This window comes from Peromyscus californicus, unplaced genomic scaffold (genome assembly GCF_007827085.1).
Source record: "Peromyscus californicus insignis strain IS unplaced genomic scaffold, ASM782708v3 Scaffold_3__1_contigs__length_106647218, whole genome shotgun sequence".
NCBI classification, from domain to species: domain Eukaryota; kingdom Metazoa; phylum Chordata; class Mammalia; order Rodentia; family Cricetidae; genus Peromyscus; species Peromyscus californicus.
The window spans coordinates 17,243,106-17,261,144 of record NW_026294551.1 but is presented as its reverse complement, the minus strand read 5'-3'; the positions used below and the strand labels follow the sequence as shown (position 1 = coordinate 17,261,144).

The 18,039-nt window shown below is 44.8% G+C and overlaps 1 protein-coding gene across 2 annotated transcripts in view; it reads right to left on the bottom strand.

Moving 5' to 3' along the window:
* Positions 1-18,039, bottom strand: part of Marchf10 (membrane associated ring-CH-type finger 10) — a 106,304-nt gene that overhangs the window by 70,760 nt on the left and 17,505 nt on the right. For both annotated transcript variants that reach the window (XM_052757881.1, XM_052757882.1), the window contains exon 4: positions 4,573-4,689. In XM_052757881.1, the coding sequence (XP_052613841.1) occupies positions 4,573-4,689 (117 nt within the window). The remainder of the gene's footprint in view (positions 1-4,572; positions 4,690-18,039) is intronic.

Genomic DNA, 18,039 nt, shown 5'->3' with positions numbered 1-18,039 from the left:
CAGTCACAGGGTTAACTGTGTGTTTGGAGGAGATCTGCCCACCTCAAGGCAGGGGTCTGGAAATGATAGTTTGACACCGGAGCTATTACTTGATGGTTTGTTCCAAGCTCATCAGAATTGTGACAATTGGAGTCCGGGTTAAGAAATGAACAAGTGATGAAAATTGCAATACAACTGTCAAAATTTGGTCATGGCATGCTTCAAAGGATGACAGGACATTGGAAAATTTTCCATGAATTCAGCAATTGACTTTCATACCAGCCACTCCATCAGAGGATAAACTTGCCTTCACAAATCAGATGTAAAACATTACCCAGAGTTCTAGGTCCCAGCAATCTCTGGGAAGGAATTGGTGGGGCATACCTCCCTCACCCTGGGAGGGGCTGTTTGGTTTACAGTATCTCATGAGTCTGTATCTTTTTCCAGCCCTTTTCTGATTGACCAAGGATGTTTTACCTGGTATGACATTTAATACACGGGGCTCTGGAAATTGGATCTGTCTGGCCTGGTTCTCCTTTGGGAGATGCCAACTTTCTTCTTTCTTAGAGTCTCTGGGAGAATAGGTCCAGCATCCCCTGGCATTGTGTACCCTTTAGAAGGAGGTTTATTTAATAAGTCATGCATTCCCTCAGGGATTGGAGATACTGTGGAGCAGGCCAAGGAGTTAACAACTCGACTGCTGTAGAAATCTGAGGAACAGCTCAAACCTGGGAGGGGCACATCCAAACTGACACACGATACAGGGTTTGGATTTTTCTTGTATCTGTTTTAAGTCTCCTAAGGGACCTTGGGCTTTTTTTTTAAATTTATTTTTTATTTTTTTGTACCAAGCTTAAGTACTGAGCCAAGCAGGGTGCAAGCAGGGCGGACATGCACGCACATACACACATACCATGCATTCAGTACTATCATGTCTCATCAAGCTCTTCCTCTGCTTTTGTGTCCAGAATCAAACATCCCAGCATCCCCAGCGTCTCAAGTGATAAAGCAGAGGTGCAAACCACTGTGGAAATCCACTGTGGAAAGTTAAGATTCTGTCTCTTTTCTCAGTGAGAAGGTGGGATCTTGAGGATACTACACAAGTAAGACTCGGGCCTTTGGTATGGTATATGAAGAATTAAAGTGGATTTGCAAGTACTGTTTCATAGGCGTGATGGCACAATGCAACATGAAAATCCCTGTTCTTGCCATCATCTTCTTTTCCCCCTATTCCTCCTCCTCCTTTTCCTTGACACAGGGACCCTTGGCTGGCCTTGAACTTGCTCCGTAGACCAAGCAGGCCTCCAGCTCAAAGATCTACTTGTCTTTTTTTTTTTTTTTTTTTTCGAGACAGGGTTTCTCTGTGTAGTTTTGATGCCTGTCCTGGATCTCGCTCTGTAGACCAGGCTGGCCTCGAACTCACAGAGATCCGCCTGGCTCTGCCTCCCAAGTGCGGGGATTAAAGGTGTGTGCCACCATGCCTGGCTTCCGGACTTGTCTTTTGATAGAAATGGTCAATTTTATGCAGTCTGTTGTTACTTTGTGTTGGGTACAAGTAAGTATAAGATTGAGTTACAAAATCAGATCCAAGTCATCTATGATCGCAGGAGCTTTTGCACACAATCACTTTTAAATGGACAGCCATGTCCTTGTTTGGAAGTAGTCTGAGGACTTGAAAGGGCAATTTTTATAGTGGGAAGAAAAAGCTATAGGAATGTGACAGCAGCTTGTCCTGCAGTGCTGACAGAGGAGCATCAGACAAGTCTGGAGTGTCCCAGAGGTGTGTGTGACTCCTGCTGTGAAAGCATGGCTGTGACCTGGTGTGTGAGCCTCTGTACGAAAACAGCGGGACCAGGTGTCCATTTGTTCCGATATCGAAATCTAGGAATTGCTACATGCTGCTATCTGACTTAAAATTATATCTCATTTTTGTTATTTGTCCTAGATTTTTTTATTCAAAGTGTAAAAATGACAGAATTTATCTTAGTGCTCAAAATAAGTTGTTCCAGCCAAACCAGCTTTAATTTTTGGATTTACCTCACTCCCTTGGTGTCAGCACAGCAGGCCTTATATTTACTCCTTGACCAGCAGGAAGAGGCCCAGACGAAGCGTTCTGGCAGCTGCTGATGTGGTGAGATGGTTCTCTTTCACCTTCAAAGTCTAGGTGGGATAGTTTATCGTGTGCTTTTATATCCCTTAATAGGGAGTATATATCTCTCCCAGAGAAACAGCTCCATCCATAAACATCAATCACTGATGTTTTTAAGGTGTCCTTTGAACATTAAATAACCACTGTGTGAACGTTGTAGATTAAAGAAGAAATCAAGAGCTTGATTGATATCAGGCATCCAAGATCTGTCTCAGAGATCCATACTACTGATAGGAAAGACAGTCGCTCCTCTGGAGTCTGTTTCAGGCATAAAATATTAAATAAGAATTCATAAGGGGCATTTTACTCACCTTAAATCAATTCGCCTTGCTAACAGCCAGGGTTAGATGTAGTCTGTGGTCTTTAGCTCTTACACAGAACAAGTGAAATTCTTAGATAGAGAAGACCTTCAACATGAAACATGAAGGGAGAGAGAGCTCTGCTCTGGGGTCAGCACATCTGGGATGGAATGCACATTCCACTGCAAAGTGCCTGTGAAATTGTAGCTAAGACTCCTTAGGACTACTTGAAGCAAGTTGTCATCTGCAATGTGGCCAAGGCGTATGTGTGTGTGTGTGTGTGTGTGTGTGTGTGTGTGTGTGTGTGTGTGTTCGCGCGCACTTGTGGGCTCATAGAGAATACTGGTTAGTGTTTTCTCAACCTGATAGAAGCCAGAGTCATCTGTCAAGAGGGAACTTCAATTGAGAAAATGCTTCCCTCAACTGGTCTGTAGGCAAGTCTGTGTGTATGTGTGTGTGTGGGGGGAACATATTTTCTTGATTAATGGCTGATGTTTGAGGGCCCAGTCCATTTTGCATGGTGCCACCCCTGAGCAGGTGGTCCTGGATGGTATAAAAAAAGCAAGTTGAATGAACTATGTAGAGACCAAGCTAGTAAGCAGCATCCTTCCATAGTCTCTGCTTTAGTTCATGCCCTGACTTCCCTTCATGTTGGACTGTAAGATGAAGTAAACCTTTCCCTTCCCAGGTTGCTTCCCATGGTGTTATCAAACCAATAGAAAGTAAACTGGGGTGGGATAGGGGTGTTGTTAGCTTAGGCTGGCCTCAAACCCCTGATCCTCTTGCCTCTTAAGTGCTGGGATTATGGGCATGTACCACCATGTACTGTTTATATAACTTAATATGTATACTAATCCTAGCATTTGTGAGGTAAAGGCAGGATGATTGGAAGTTCAAGACCAGCCTTGGATACATAGCCAGTTTGAGGCTAGGCTAAGAAACAGCAGACTCTGTCTCAAAAACAAAACAATATACAGATGATAGATAGATAGACATATATGTATCTGTGAGAATTAAATGGGTTAATAGATATAAAAAGCTGAGTACAGTGTTTGCAATGGTATAAACACCCAGATAGTGGCTATTGTGAACATTATCATATATTGTTCTTAACTATTTGTTATCAAGTTACACAAAAGTATTTAAACAACTGCCAGTTACTGTAGATGTTGTTATCATTGCATTTTACTTTATTCCTGCATTGAAATGAAAACCAGAGACAACAGTACCAAGGATTAGCTCAGAAGCCACAAGCATGGTTGCTGGATTTGAGGAGGTCCAGTGCCTCCAACTCTAGCATCAACGCAGGTCTTTTTTTTTTTTTTTTTTTTTTTTTTTGGTTTTTCGAGACAGGGTTTCTCTGTGTAGCTTTGCGCCTTTCCTGGAACTCACTTGGTAGCCCAGGCTGGCCTCGAACTCACAGAGATCCGCCTGCCTCTGCCTCCCGAGTGCTGGGATTAAAGGCGTGCGCCACCACCGCCCGGCTCAACGCAGGTCTTAGAGACCATGAATATCAGGTCCTTCACCACCAGGGCACAAGAGTAAGGCCCAGCAAGGAAGGCCATGGCTTGGGTGTGACGGGTGGTGTTCAGGCCAGGAGCACCTGGCTCAAGTCTCTCTTGCCTTGCCCTTTAGGATTCGCAACAGACATCGTCTGTTTTATTCATTTTTTGTGCCCGTATGGGTCCGTGTGTGTGCATGCATGTGGTGGCCAGTTGTCCAGACATCGCAGGTGTGTGGTACCTTGGGCATCACACACCCAGGTTTTCTCTTTCTTTTTCTTTTGAGATGCAGTCTTCCACTGGCTTGGGGTTTTCCCAGTTCTAGCAGTCTGTCTGTCCAGCGAGCTCCAGGAATCCTCCTCTTTCTGTCTTCCCAGCTCTGGGATCCCAAGTGCACACCGCCACACTTGGCTTTTTTGTTTTTTGTTTTTTTTCAGTGTGGGTTCTAGAAACTGAACTCAGGTTCTCATGTTTATGAAACAAGTAGTTGACCAAGTGATAGCGCCAATACATTCCTTTTGGAGTTGGCTTTTTTTCTAACACATTCGTGTATGTATGCACGAACACACACACACACACACACACACACACACACACACACACACACACACACACGTGGAAGCAAGAGACAAATTCTCCATACCTGTTTGGACGATGACCCGCTTGAAAACCGGGATCTGTCACTTGTGTCTTTCCCCCATAGCTGATCCTGTGTCTTCTCACTTGGGTCTTTTTTGTATTCCTGTCGTTTCAAACAAGCCTAGAGAACACACAACAGAGATGAGAAAACGGCTTCTTTCTCTTGGGTCTGTGACTAGTTTAGGCAGATTCAGGCTTCATACTAATGTGAGAGGCACAGGGAAAATGTTATTTATCTCCAGCTGTTCATGAAATATCTGTCACCAGGTTCAAAGACCAGGCATCACTCTTTTCTCCCTTTGCCCAAAATGCCAGATCAAAACCATCAATCACTGCTTTAATAAATACAAACAATAAACACACCATGGGACTTTATGAAGAGTAGTTTTTTTCTTTCTTTTTAAAATATCTTGTTTATGTCTCTGTGTACATATCCATACGTGCACATGTATGCACAGGTGCCCTCAGAGGCCAGAAGATCCCACCAGATCCTTTGGAGCTGGGGTCACAGGCATTGGTGAGCCACCCTATGTGGTTGGAGAAGCCAAATTCTCATGCCCATGACTGAGCGGCAAGTGCTCCTGACAGCCGAGCTATCCATCTCTCTAGCACCTAGAATAGTTCCTTTTTAGGAAGGTTGTACCTCAAATGCCATATTAACTTCTTCCAGTCTTATTCCCCTCTGTAGCACCCCCTCTTACCACCTCTTGGGTTGACCGACTCCTGGGTCATTCCTTAGTTCTAGAAGACTCTTCATGCATCTGCCACATGCTATTCCCTCTGCTCGGAATAACCTCCCTGCGATTCCTTGGCTCAGCCTGCTGATCACTAAGATCTGCCGTGTGACATCTCCTCTTTCCCTGTCTGCCCACTCTTCTCTGGGCTGAATTAATAGCTAATGAAGCAGTGGACGGTAGCCTGTCTCCAGCTGCAGTTTCAACAGTTACCCATAGTCATCTTTGGTCCACAAACATCAAGTGGAAGGTTCCAAGAATAAATAATTCATAAGTTTTGAATCTTGCACCATTCTGAATAATGTGATAAAATCTCACTTCATCCCACTCTTTCCTGGCCTGGACATGACTTATCTCTTTGTCCAGCATATGCACACTCTTCAAACCACACTCCCATTACTCACTTCATAGCTGTCCATTTATCAGCTCTGCCGTGGCATATCAAAACACTGTGGCTGAAGCAGTCCTCATGCTTTTAATGATGGCCTCAAGGACCAGAGCGGTGATGCTGGCAAATGTATTGCAGTGTGTCATCAGACCTGCCCTTTTCACAATTAGGCAGCATTGCTGACCTTTTACTGTGCCTAATGGGAGAGGCAAGGTTTAATTGTGCTTACAATTCCAGGTTCCAGTCCATTAGAAAGGGAAAGTCCAGGCAGGAACTCAAGCACTTAGATCACAGCCAATCAAAAGCAGGGAGAATAGATGCATGTACGCCTGCTTGCTGACTGCTTCCACTTAGCCTGCCCTCACTCTCACCCAGGGCCCAGCCCGTGCAAAGGTGCCACCCAGATTTAGTGCAGCTCTTCCTCCCTCAGTTAATAATCAGGACAGTCCTCCACAGCTGTGCCTGCCATCTGATCTAGGTACTTCCTCAGTTGAGGTCCCTTCTCAGGTGATTCTAGGTTGTGACAAGTTGACCTTTAAAACTATTGGAGGGGTGTGTGGTCTTGGGGGGTATCCCTGTGAGTAAAGATGGGGACTGCTATGTATTAACACACAGCTAACACATGTAGTTTGGATTGTACAATTTTCCTAGTTCACTGTAATTGGTTTTGTTTTACAGCTCATTTCCCCAGCTGGCCACTAAGAATTTGAGGAGTAAGAACCACTTCTCACCTTTTGAATTTTCTAGCATCTTGAACTGCATTTATCATTTCTTTTATCAGTTTTAAAGTTGGCATACAAAATAATGGATTTCATCATGGCATTTTCATACATGTATATAGCGTTGTAATTTGCTCATATTTACCGTATTACTTTTGCCATTCCCTTCATATTTATAATTTTAAATAATTTAATAAAATATAAAAATATTTTTAATATTTTTGAGAACTTCACACTTAGTACTGTATATGCATCACTTATACCTGCTTCCTCCTCATTCTACTTCCTCCCAAGTCCCTCCCACCCCTTCTCAAGTTAATGACCTCTTCTTCTATAGTTATATATATAGTATTTGTATTATGTATATCCTACTGAGTACATTTAGTGCTGTTTGTGTTTAGGGACTGGATAACCTAGCAGGGAATTCATCAGTGGAGAAAATGGGACTCCCTTCCTTGCGGTCATTGATTGTCTGTAGCTCTTCATCTAGGGATGAAGTCTTGTGGCTTTCCCCCATCCATGTTGCCATGTCAACTAGTATGGTCACTGAGCAGGTCTTGTATACGTGTATTTTAATTTAAACTCTGCAGATGAGAGAAAACTCGCCGGAGCTGAGTCTGGCTTGAATCATATTTTTGCTTCAGAAAGTACCAGTACCTAAATGCAATGTAATAAAAATAAAATAACTAGCCCCCACCCCATCACCATTTTTCTTAGCAAAATTAAAATAAAATCCAGCGCCAAACACTTTCCCTAGGACTGAAGCAACCCAAGGACACCAGGGATTTCAACTGATATTTTAACCTTCCCCTCGCCCGAACAGCAAATGCACTTGGAACATTTCTATATTTCTATACTCATAGCCCCTCACTCATCTGTGACCTATCAGGGTCAAAGTATTCACTAAAGAAGTCTGGTGTAAAGGTGAGCATCGCTGTTACTAAAGTAGACCTGCCATTTCCCCACTTCCGGACTGGGTTGAGAAAAGAGATCTCTTTCACATTTCCCCTCCATTTCCATTAAAACAAGCATTTCCTTTTTTAACACTAGGATTCAGAGTTTCCTGCCTCAGGGAAAGCCTGGGAGGTTGAGCTACAAGGTTAAGAATAGAAATGACCTGGCAGTGGAAAAAGCTGCCTGGACCCCCTGGGAAGCTGGTCACACTGAGCCTCGAAAATGAGTTGCAGGTAGAGTGCCCCCCCACCCTAACTCACCAGCTGGTCACCTGTAGCAGATGGAGTGCCCCTCACCCCAGCTCACCAGCGGGTCACCTGCAGCAGGTGGAGTGACCCCCACCCCAGCTCACCAGCGGGTCACCTATAGCAGGTGGAGTGACCCCCACCCCAGCTCACCAGCGGGTCACCTGCAGCAGGTGGAGTGACCCCCACCCCAGCTCACCAGCGGGTCACCTATAGCAGGTGGAGTGACCCCCACCCCAGCTCACCAGCTGGTCACCTGTAGCAGATGAAGTGCCCCTCACCCCAGCTCACCAGCGGGTCACCTATAGCAGGTGGAGTGACCCCCACCCCAGCTCACCAGCGGGTCACCTATAGCAGGTGGACTCCCGGATTCTAAGAGGAAGATGGTCTCACCCCACCAGGCTTGGACAGTGAGAACACTCCAGAATGATTGCTTTGGTTTTTACTGCTGTCCCTGGTCCATCTTTTATTTTGAACAACTCTGTCACATTAAATCATTGAAATGGACACAGGGAAGTGCTGCCAGGATCCTTGTGTTGCATAATGTAAGCAAGAAAACCCAAAGAAGGGGCTGGAGAGATGGCTCAGGGCTTAAGTGCACCTGCTTCTCTTGCAGAGGATGGGAATAGTTCCCGGATGATGACCTCTTCTGACCTCTGAAGGCAGGTACACACACACACACACACACACACACACACACACACACACACGAGAGAGAGAGAGAGAGAGAGAGAGAGAGAGAGAGAGAGAGAGAGAGAGCTAAAGAATACTAGACAGTACCTATCAAGAATAAGTTCAACAACAACAACAATAAAAATAAGCCAGGAAACTTGAGTAAATATGAGCTGCTTTAAAAAAAACATTAAAATATATTTTTAAAAGATTTATTTATTATGTATACAGCATGTATGACTGCAGGCCAGAAGAGGGCACCAGATCTTATTACAGATGGTTGTGAGCCACCATGTGGGTGCTGGGAATTGAACTCAGGACCTGTGGAAGAGCAGCCAGTGCTCTTAACCTCAAAGCCATCTCTCCAGGGCCCCCCAAAACACTAAAGTATTTTATGTGTGTATGTATGTATGTATGTACGTGTGTGTATGTATGTATGTACGTGTGTGTATGTGTGTGTGTATGTATGTATGTATGTATGTATGTATGTATGTATGTATACACAGGAGGTACCATGACACACATGTGGAGGTCACAGGACAACAGAAACAAGTCAGTTCTCTCCTTCCACTGTGTGGGTCCCAGGGCTCAAACTCAGATTGCCACACTGGATAGCAAGAGACTTCATCAATTACTTCAAAGAGGATGATGGGCATCGAAGAAACTGATTATGGTGTTTGCTTTCTTTGTGGCAAAAGTTAGTCACTGGGAAAAAAAAAAATTCCCTAGACTCAACTGCTCGACAGGATGGTGTATAAATTAGACATGCAGGACCCATTAGGTGACCACTGAACTTTGCAAGGCGAGATGGTCCTTCAGGTTCCTGCTTCGCAGAGGAGATTGCCAGACATTCTGCAGGACACAGGGAGAAGCGACTGATGAACTTCGCCAGTAGGCAAGACAATCCTTCACATTTCTTGCTTCACAAAAAAGTCAGCCAGAGACTCTAGACCTGTAGGCTGAAGATGGATGCCCCAATGTTGCAGAGGAACTTTGGATGACTGTCCAGGCAGCCAGATGTCTCTGTCATTTCTAGAATTCTGAAACTTGCTTACAAAGCACTTCCTTAGTTTACTTAGGTAATACTACATCCTTCTGGGGTTTTTGATGGAATTGAAGACTGGATAGTTATGCTTTTTCTTCATCATGATAAAGGGTAAATTAGATATGAAAGTTTAGACTCACAAAAATAGGATAGATGATAAAATATTTGTTTTAATTTTACCAAATACAAATAGACTAGATATTGTAACTGTAATTCTTGTTTGATAACTGTTTTATTATATATAATTTTACTATGTTAAAGTTAAAACCTTCCTTTTTGATTAGACAGAAAAGGGGAAGTGCTGTGGGGTATCTTTCTGTATACTGTGAATATACGTGTTGCTCCCATTGGCTAATAAATAAGCTGCTTTGGCCTATGGCAAGGCAGCTTAGAGGCAGGTGGGAAATCCAAGCAGAGATACAGAGAGGAGAAGGGCAGAGTCAGAAAAGATGCCATCCAAGGAGCAATATGCAATGGGACACAGGTAAGGTCACAGAACATGTGGCAACTTATAGATTAATAGAAATGGGTTAAGTTATAAGAGCTAGCTAGCAAGAAGCTTGAGCCATAGGCCATACAGTTTGTAATTAATATTAAGCCTCTGAGTGATTATTTTATATATGGCTGTGGGACCACGGATGGGAGAGATTTGTCCAGGTCAAGGGGCCAGGTGGGACTGGAGAAACTTCTGGCTACAAGAGAGTACCTATCAAAAAATAAGTTCAACAAAAAAATAAGCCAGGAAACTTGAGTAAATATGAGCTGCTTAAAAAAAAACATTAAAATATATTTTTAAAAGATTTATTTATTATGTATGCAGTGTTCTGCCTGCATGCCTGCACACCAGAAGAGGGCACTGGATCTCACTACAGATGGTTGTGAGCCACATGTGGGTGCTGGGAATTGAACTCAGGACCTCTGGGAGAGCAGCCAGTGCTCTTAACCTCAGAGCCATCTCTCCAGGCCCCCAAAAACATTAAAATATTTTATGTATGTATGTATGTATGTATGTATGTATGTATGTATGTGTGTATATGTATGTGTATGTATGTATGTATGTATATGTGTGTGTATGTGTGTATGTATGTATGTGCGTATGTATGTATGTGTGTATGTATGTATGTGTGTATGTATGTATGTGTGTATGTGTATGTATGTATGTATGTGTGTATGTATGTATGTATGTGTGTATGTATATATATGTGTGTGTATGTGTGTATGTGTGTATGTATGTGTATGTATGTATGTGTGTGTATGTGTGTGTGTATGTGTGTGTGTATGTGTGTATGTGTGTATGTATATGTATGTATTTATGTGTGTGTATGTATGTATGTGTATGTATGTATGTGTGTATGTATGTATGTGTGTGTATGTATGTGTGTATGCATGTATATGTGTGTGTGTATGCGTGTGTATGTATGTATGTGTGTGTATGTGTGTATGTATGTATGTATGTATGTATGTATACACAGGAGGTACCATGACACACATGTAGAGGTCACAGGACAACTCGGACAAGTGAGTGCTCTCCTTCCACTGTGTGGGTCCCAGGGCTCAAACTCAGATTGCCACACTGGATAGCAAGAGACTTCACCAGTTAAGCCAATCCTGTCCTGAGCTGTTTGTGTGCGCTTTTCCCACAGTGACTTCAAATCAGACCACCTGCTCTTGTGGGGACTGTAGGTGAGGAAGTCAGCTTCCTAAAGCCACAGGTTAAGTGGTGACCTCCCCTAACCTGTATTTAGGTCAGAAAGTGGAGGAGTCAGCGTGAGCAAACACAGGCAGAACCAAGGCAGATTCTGAACAGAATTCTTGTTGGCTGGTGGTTTTATTTTTTTGAAATTCTCTTCAAGTATGCATATGACTATGAGTTAACTATTTCTTTTCTTTTTCTTTCTTTCTGATTTTTTTTGTTTTGTACTTTGTTTTTCAAGACAGGGTTTCTCTGTGTAGTCCTGGCTGTCCTGGAACTCACTCTGTAGACCAAGCTGGCCTCAAACTCGGGGAGATTCACCTGCCTCTGCCTCCCGAGTGCTGGGATGAAAGGCATGTGCCACCACTAGCCCGGCTTTAAATATTTCTTTACTAAAAGGAGAGGATGGATAGATTTTTTTTTTTTTTTTTACAATGTTGAAAACAATTTCTCTCTGGTTCCCTTTCTCTCTCAGATTACTGGGAGGGAAGATAAACCATGACAGGGCAGATACTTAATAATTTCCAGCCTGAGACGGCTGAGCAATCTTTCTGTGCAAATCAAACACCAATCCTCTCAGAGTCACAGTTTTGCTGTAAAGGAACGCAGAAATGCAGCTACCAGAAGTCCAGTCCTAGAAGAGGCAAAAACCTGGCATCCCGCCCCAGGATGAGTTTTCTTTCTATTTGTGGACGTGAATGGCTTGTTTGTTTGTCTGCTCCTTGATGGTGATGGTTCTATGGTGGGGATCCTAAAGTGACCAGCTGGCCAGAGAAGGTGGAATCCCTGGGTGGAGAGGAGAAATCCACTTATAATTGATCGTCCTTCTGGACTTCTCAATTAGTCCCTTGGTGTCCCACCTGTCAGGATTAAATGTCTGTGTGTCTGGTGTCTCGGATGTGTGGTCAGGCCATCAGAGGGCAGTCTTGAAGTTAAAGTCAGGTGACTTCTATGTCTTCCTTCTCTTCTTCTCTTCTCTTCCCCCACCTCTTGGCCCTCTGACGACAGCACATGCAGCCAGGCTGCCTTCTGTGCAGAAGCTTCCACTGTGGGAGCAAGTCACAGAATCTGCCTGTGGGGGGTGGCGTGGGTTTTGTGACTCACTGTAACTCAATCCCGGTAAACAAACCCAACCCCAGCTCTGCCACTTCCTAGCAGAGACCTTGGGCAGGCTGACTCCATCGATTACACTTCCCTCAGCTGTGTGTGTGTGTGTGTGTGTGTGTGTGTGTGTGTGTGTGTGTGTGTGTGTGTGTGAGAGAGAGAGAGAGAGAGAGAGAGAGAGAGAGAGAGAGAGAGAGAGAGAGAGAGAGAGAGAGAGAGAGATGTCGTGGTGTCACGAGATTGCCAGGAGAGCAGGGATTCTCTCAGGATCCTAGCTGGGACTGGCCTGTGGGGAGGGTTCCATGTTCCCTTCCCATCAGCACCACCACCACCAGCGAGCTTTTGTCTTCCAGCCCACTTCCTGGTGTACTTATTTCTAAACTCAGCCCTTGCCAAAGCATGTGACTGTGATCTTGGTCACAGAAGAAAGAGTCCTCCTGTGTGGGTCTGAGGCACACTCATACCCTGAAGGAAAGGTCTTGTCTCTCAACCCACAGAAGGCAGGCAGGCAGCTGAGGGCCTCCTGTGCTATGGCATTCTGGGGCACACTGTACCCCACTTTGTCTTTAACATTACAGCTGTCCAAGCCCATAGTTAGGCTCAGAGAGTCTTTATTATCTGTCATCGTCTGGGCTCCTGATGACCTAAGAAGCCATGTGTCATACGATCAGCTTCCACTTCTGCTGTAAAAACAACTACCATAAAAATAACCCAAATTTAAAAAAAAAATGAATGTAGTAAGCCTTTCTTTGTACCACCAGCTCCCCAATAATGACACGGAGACTTATCAATTATGAAAGCTAAGCCTTAGCTTAGACTTGTCCTGTTAGCTCTTATAACTTAAACTAACCCATTTATATTAATCTACATTTTATCACGTGGAATTACCTCTCTTCCATCTTGCACCTCCTGGTTCCTCTCTCTGTCTCCTGGCATCTGCCGCACACCTAGATTCCTCCCAGAGTTCTCTCTCTACCCTATATCTCCGCATAGCTATTGGCCATTCAGCTTTTTATTACAATAATCACAGCAATATATTGTCACACAGTGTAGAAACATCCCACAACAAATGAATGTGGCCATTACTATTTTATTTACTCTTTTTGTTTGTTTGTTTTTGACACAAGGTCTCATGTGGCCCAGGCTGGCTTTGAATTTGCTATGTAACCCAGAATGATCTTGACAACTTCTGCCTCTATTGCCTGAGTGCTGACATTACAGGTGCTGCTACCACATCTGGTTTGATGCAGTGTTGGGGCCTGAGCCCAGGGCTCCATGCATCTTAGCTGTGTTGTTGGCCAATTCTTTGTTTTTTTTTCAACTTGACACAAGCTAGAGTCATCTGTCAAGAGAGAACCTCAAGGAAGGAATTGCCTCCATCAGACTGGCTTCTGGGCAGGACTGTGGGGTATTTCCTTGATTAATGGTTGCTGTGGGAGGGCTCTGCCCATCACTGGCAGTGCTACCCCTGGGCAGGTGGTCCTGGATGGTATAAAAAAGTAGACTGAGTGAGCCATGGAAAGTGACCCAGTAAGCAGCATTCTCCTATGGCCTCTGTTTCCATTCCTGCCCTGGCTCTCCCATGATGGACTATAAAATGTAAACTGAAACAAACCGGTCCCTCCCTGGTTGCTTCTGACCATGGTGTTTATCAGGTGATAGAAAGCAAGCTAGAAGACTAGACCTTCATTCTACAGACTGAACAGTAGTATCCCCACCCCCCAGCTTTACATCTCAATTACTAATGGCACCTGTCCGGTTGCGGTTGCTCTGACCCTGTCAGCACTGAGAGGAAGGAGCTGGCCCTGCCTGCTGTTCTTACTCTGGTCTAACGTGCATAACTTAGAGCTGGGGGTTTTAATGATCATTGGTGACATTATTAAAGTTCACTTAAAAAAATTCGACATGATATTTCCCTCTGGCTGAGAACACTAGAGAAGCATGTACCTCAAAGCTGGGCCTCATGGTACTGGCCTGTAATCTCAGCTACCCGAGAGGCTGAGGCAGGAGGCTGGTAATCCCAAGGCCTTTTGGAGCTACAGAGTGAGTCCAAGCACAGCCTGGGTAACTTAGTAAGACAGTGTAGATATATTAGGAGGCTGGGAATACAGCTCTGTGTATGCCTGTCCTGGGCAAGGACCCAGGTTCAATCCCCAGCACTGCAAAATAAATTAATAAATAAGACTCAGACTCCTGTAGGCAGAGGAGTTGAGTGGCAGTTGAGAATCCCTTATCTGAATTGCTTTGGGATCAGATGTGTTTTGGATTTGGAGGTTTTTTTTCAGATATTAAGATATTTGCATATATCACACAAGGAGATGTCTGGCAGATGAGTCCCAAGTCTAACCACAAAATCTATGTACCGTAAGCCCTTACTTTGAGGGTATGTTATGTAATGTTTTAAATATTTTTGTGCGTGAGACATTTTCCTGGTGTGGCAGTATCCTGGTGCTGAAAACCCTTCACAGTCTTTTGAGGATTTGAGATTTGGGATTTCAGATTAGGGCTGCTCAACCTGTATCTCCCTCCCACCCACTGCTACCTGGTATAAAAGCCACCATCATGTCCTTCAACACATTTATATCGCCATGTTTAGTTGTTTGATCTGCACTTGAAAGAATTGAGATGAGTAAGTGACATGAAATGAAGCCAATTTGAACACATTTGAGAGATAGTAGAAAATTGTCCTGAAATGCCAAGTGTAATCTTCCTTTCTAGCTTTCCAGTGGGCATTAATGGCTAAGGCTAAATTCTGCCTCCGGTTACATAAATACATTTGGGGAGGGAGAGTAAGAGGTGGGGGGGGGGGGAAAGAGAGAGAGAGAGAGAGAGAGAGAGAGAGAGAGAGAGAGAGAGAGAGAGAGAGAGAGAAATATGAACACTCTAGAAGGAACAGAGCCAAATTCTAAGATAGAATATAATTATATACTAGTTACCAGATTCTGAAATAGCATGTAATATGCCAAATAGATGTTTATTTCCTCTTTTTTCTTACAAGAGCCCCACCCAGCCACTGAAAAGAGTAGATGCAAAACAACCTAGGGTGGGTTTAACCTCCTCTCAGAGCTAGCCCACAGACCTGTGAAGGCACTGTTAATTTGCTGCATACCAACCTTCAGTGTATTTTAGGACAGAGCAGGAATAACCCAACTCTAGAAAAAAATGAGGAGGTCCCTGAGGGCTTCAATTTGAGCCAGTTCATTAAAGGCAAGTCGAGCGTGGGAAGGAATGTGTGGTGAGCGTATATGATTTGGGAGTTGCATGTCGTGATTAGGTCTTACACTGTTCCTGTATCCTGCGGTGGGAAATCCCAGGTGCCCTGAGCAGATGGCTGCCCAAGAGAGAATGCCTGGATTCCCACAGGCTGAATGGGCCAAACCTGCAGCAGGCACTTCCAACCTTCTGACAGTGTCACAGGCTGTCACTGCAAAATTTACACGCAAGAACCACTCGGTCCAGTCACAAAACGAAATCATTGAAACAATCTCATAATGTTTAAATAGGTTTACGGATTTGTGCCGGGCTGCATCCATAGCTATACTCAGACACATGAGACGGGTTGGACATACCACATTAGGATATCCACCACAACTACCCTCAGTAAATGATCGAGATACACGTTGGCTGTATGAGACTTAGTGAACAGTGACTCAAGCCACGAAATTGATTCTTTTCTAAGACAGTCTTCTGCCCAGCCCAGGGAAGCCTTGACCTCATGGTCCTCCTTCCTCTGCTTCTCAAATGCTGAAGATATTGAGGTATACCTCCATGCCCAACTGCAAGTGATTTTTAGGCCACAACTTTAAAGTCTTTCTGGAATAAGGCAAAGAACAGATTACATAACATCACTTAAAAACAGTTTCAGGGCTGGGCATGGTGGCATACACCTTTAGCCCAGCACTCAGTAGACAGAGGTAGGTGGACCTCTGTGAGTTTGAGGTTGGCCTACTCTACATAGTGAGCTCCAGGCCAGCCATGGCTACAGAGTGAGACCCTGACTAAAACAGTCATTGTTGTTTCCTTCGAAGTTGTTACTGTGGGTCTACGTTCACCTACCAACAGCATTCTATCTTAAAGGTAACTAACTGTATTTTATTTCGTGCAGCCCCCATTGAGAAGTGGTTTTGAAAATGGTCAGCAACGATGCATTTGGTTCTAGGAATAGTCACAAGCTAGCTGGACTATGTCTGGCAGGCCGGTGGTCAAGACAGTAACACTGGCTTTCAGGATCCACAGCGTGTGGCTCAGCACAGACAGGGAGGCTCCTCACTCCGTGGCCTTATGGAGAGGGAGCGACACAGATGACAGATGTCAGTGTTCAAAGGGTGCTGAGAAGCTGGGGTGAGGAAAATGCCCCCCGAAAGCTGGATGCTGGTTCTGGCTGCAGATCTATCACAAATCATTGACAGTATACTTAAAATGGGTTGAATTTCATGCCATATAAATTGCCACTCAGTAATTTCTTAAAAACAAACAAAACCTGAACCCGGATACTATGTGAGTCCAGAGATTTTTAGTTCTAAATTAAAACTGTGATCTTTACTATCTTTATAGAGAGAACACAGTAAAAGCAAAGCAGGGGTGGGGGGCGAGGGGGGGGGAGAGGGGTGGGAGCGGGGCTAAGTAGTAGTTCCTGCTAAAGTGAGTCTTGCTTAGGTCCCGGGGGTCTGGAGCCTGACTTTGCTGGGAAGCTACTAAAGGTCTTCAAGTGGTCCAGCGGCACAGGCCGATGTCAAGTTTAGAATAAGACACAAGTCAGAAAGATGGCAAAGCGACAGGAGACGAGCTAAACACTGAAGGAGACTGTGGTAGTCTCGGGTAGAAATGACGATATTTAGAACCATGGTGGTGGCCACAGGATAAAGGCTGGCACAGGGTCATGTGCCCTTAGGTGAGCCTGGCAGAGTTTGACAGCCAAAGCTTTGTGGGTGAGAGATGAGGAGTCAGGGAAGGGTTTGATCGGAGGAGTGGTGGTGGGAGAGGGACCTACCCGTGATGCCTATCTGTGGACATGTTGGATTAGTGATACCCGAGTGCCATCCAGGTGAAAATAACCAATACGCAGGTGCACCCATGATTCTGGCGTTCTGGGAGACTCTGGTTATGAGCCATTTGTATGAAGTAGTGGTTAAAAACAGGAAGAGCCAACAAGTGATGAGGGCCTTGTATATCAGAAGCGCGCGCGCGCGTGTGTGTGTGTGTGTGTGTGTGTGTGTGTGTGTGTGTGTGTGTGTGTGTGTGGTGGAGGCTGAGGATGGGACCCTGGGGCATCAGCAATGAAGGGCAGAGAGAAGAGGAGGAAGTAGGAAAGAAAAATGGCGATTAATGTGAAGGGGGCAGTATGTCAGGAGACCATGACAGGAGAGAGGGGAGGGCAGGAGAGAGGGGAGGGCAGGAGAAGTAGTCGCCAGGAAACAAAGCCTGGGAGGTGTCACTCACAGCATTGGGCTGCTGACCTCAGCAGTGGTTAAGGAGAAGGAAGTGTGGATTTAAAAACAAACACATGCACGGAGAAGGAAGTGGAGACAGAAATGAGCTGACTGGCTGGAGATGTCTGAGACAGACAGGAGGAAGCCAGGGAGGCTGCTGGAGGGGGAAGGCTTCGTGCCTTGGTTCTTTGGATGGGAACTTCAGTGTACTTGTAGCCTAAGCCAGTAAGGGCAGAAGGTTGGGCTGAGGGTACAGCTCAGTTGGTAGAGGGCTTGCTTTTTGTGCAGGAGGCCTTGGATCCTCTCTCCAGCACAACAATAAACAGATAAGCCAATATATAAAAAAATATACACAAGTAAATAAAATGAGAGAGAGAGAGAGAGAGAGAGAGAGAGAGAGAGAGAGAGAGAGAGAGAGAGAGAGAGAGAGAGAAAGAGAAAGGGACATCAAAATATAGACAGCAGAGTCCCATGGATGGCAGAGGCTG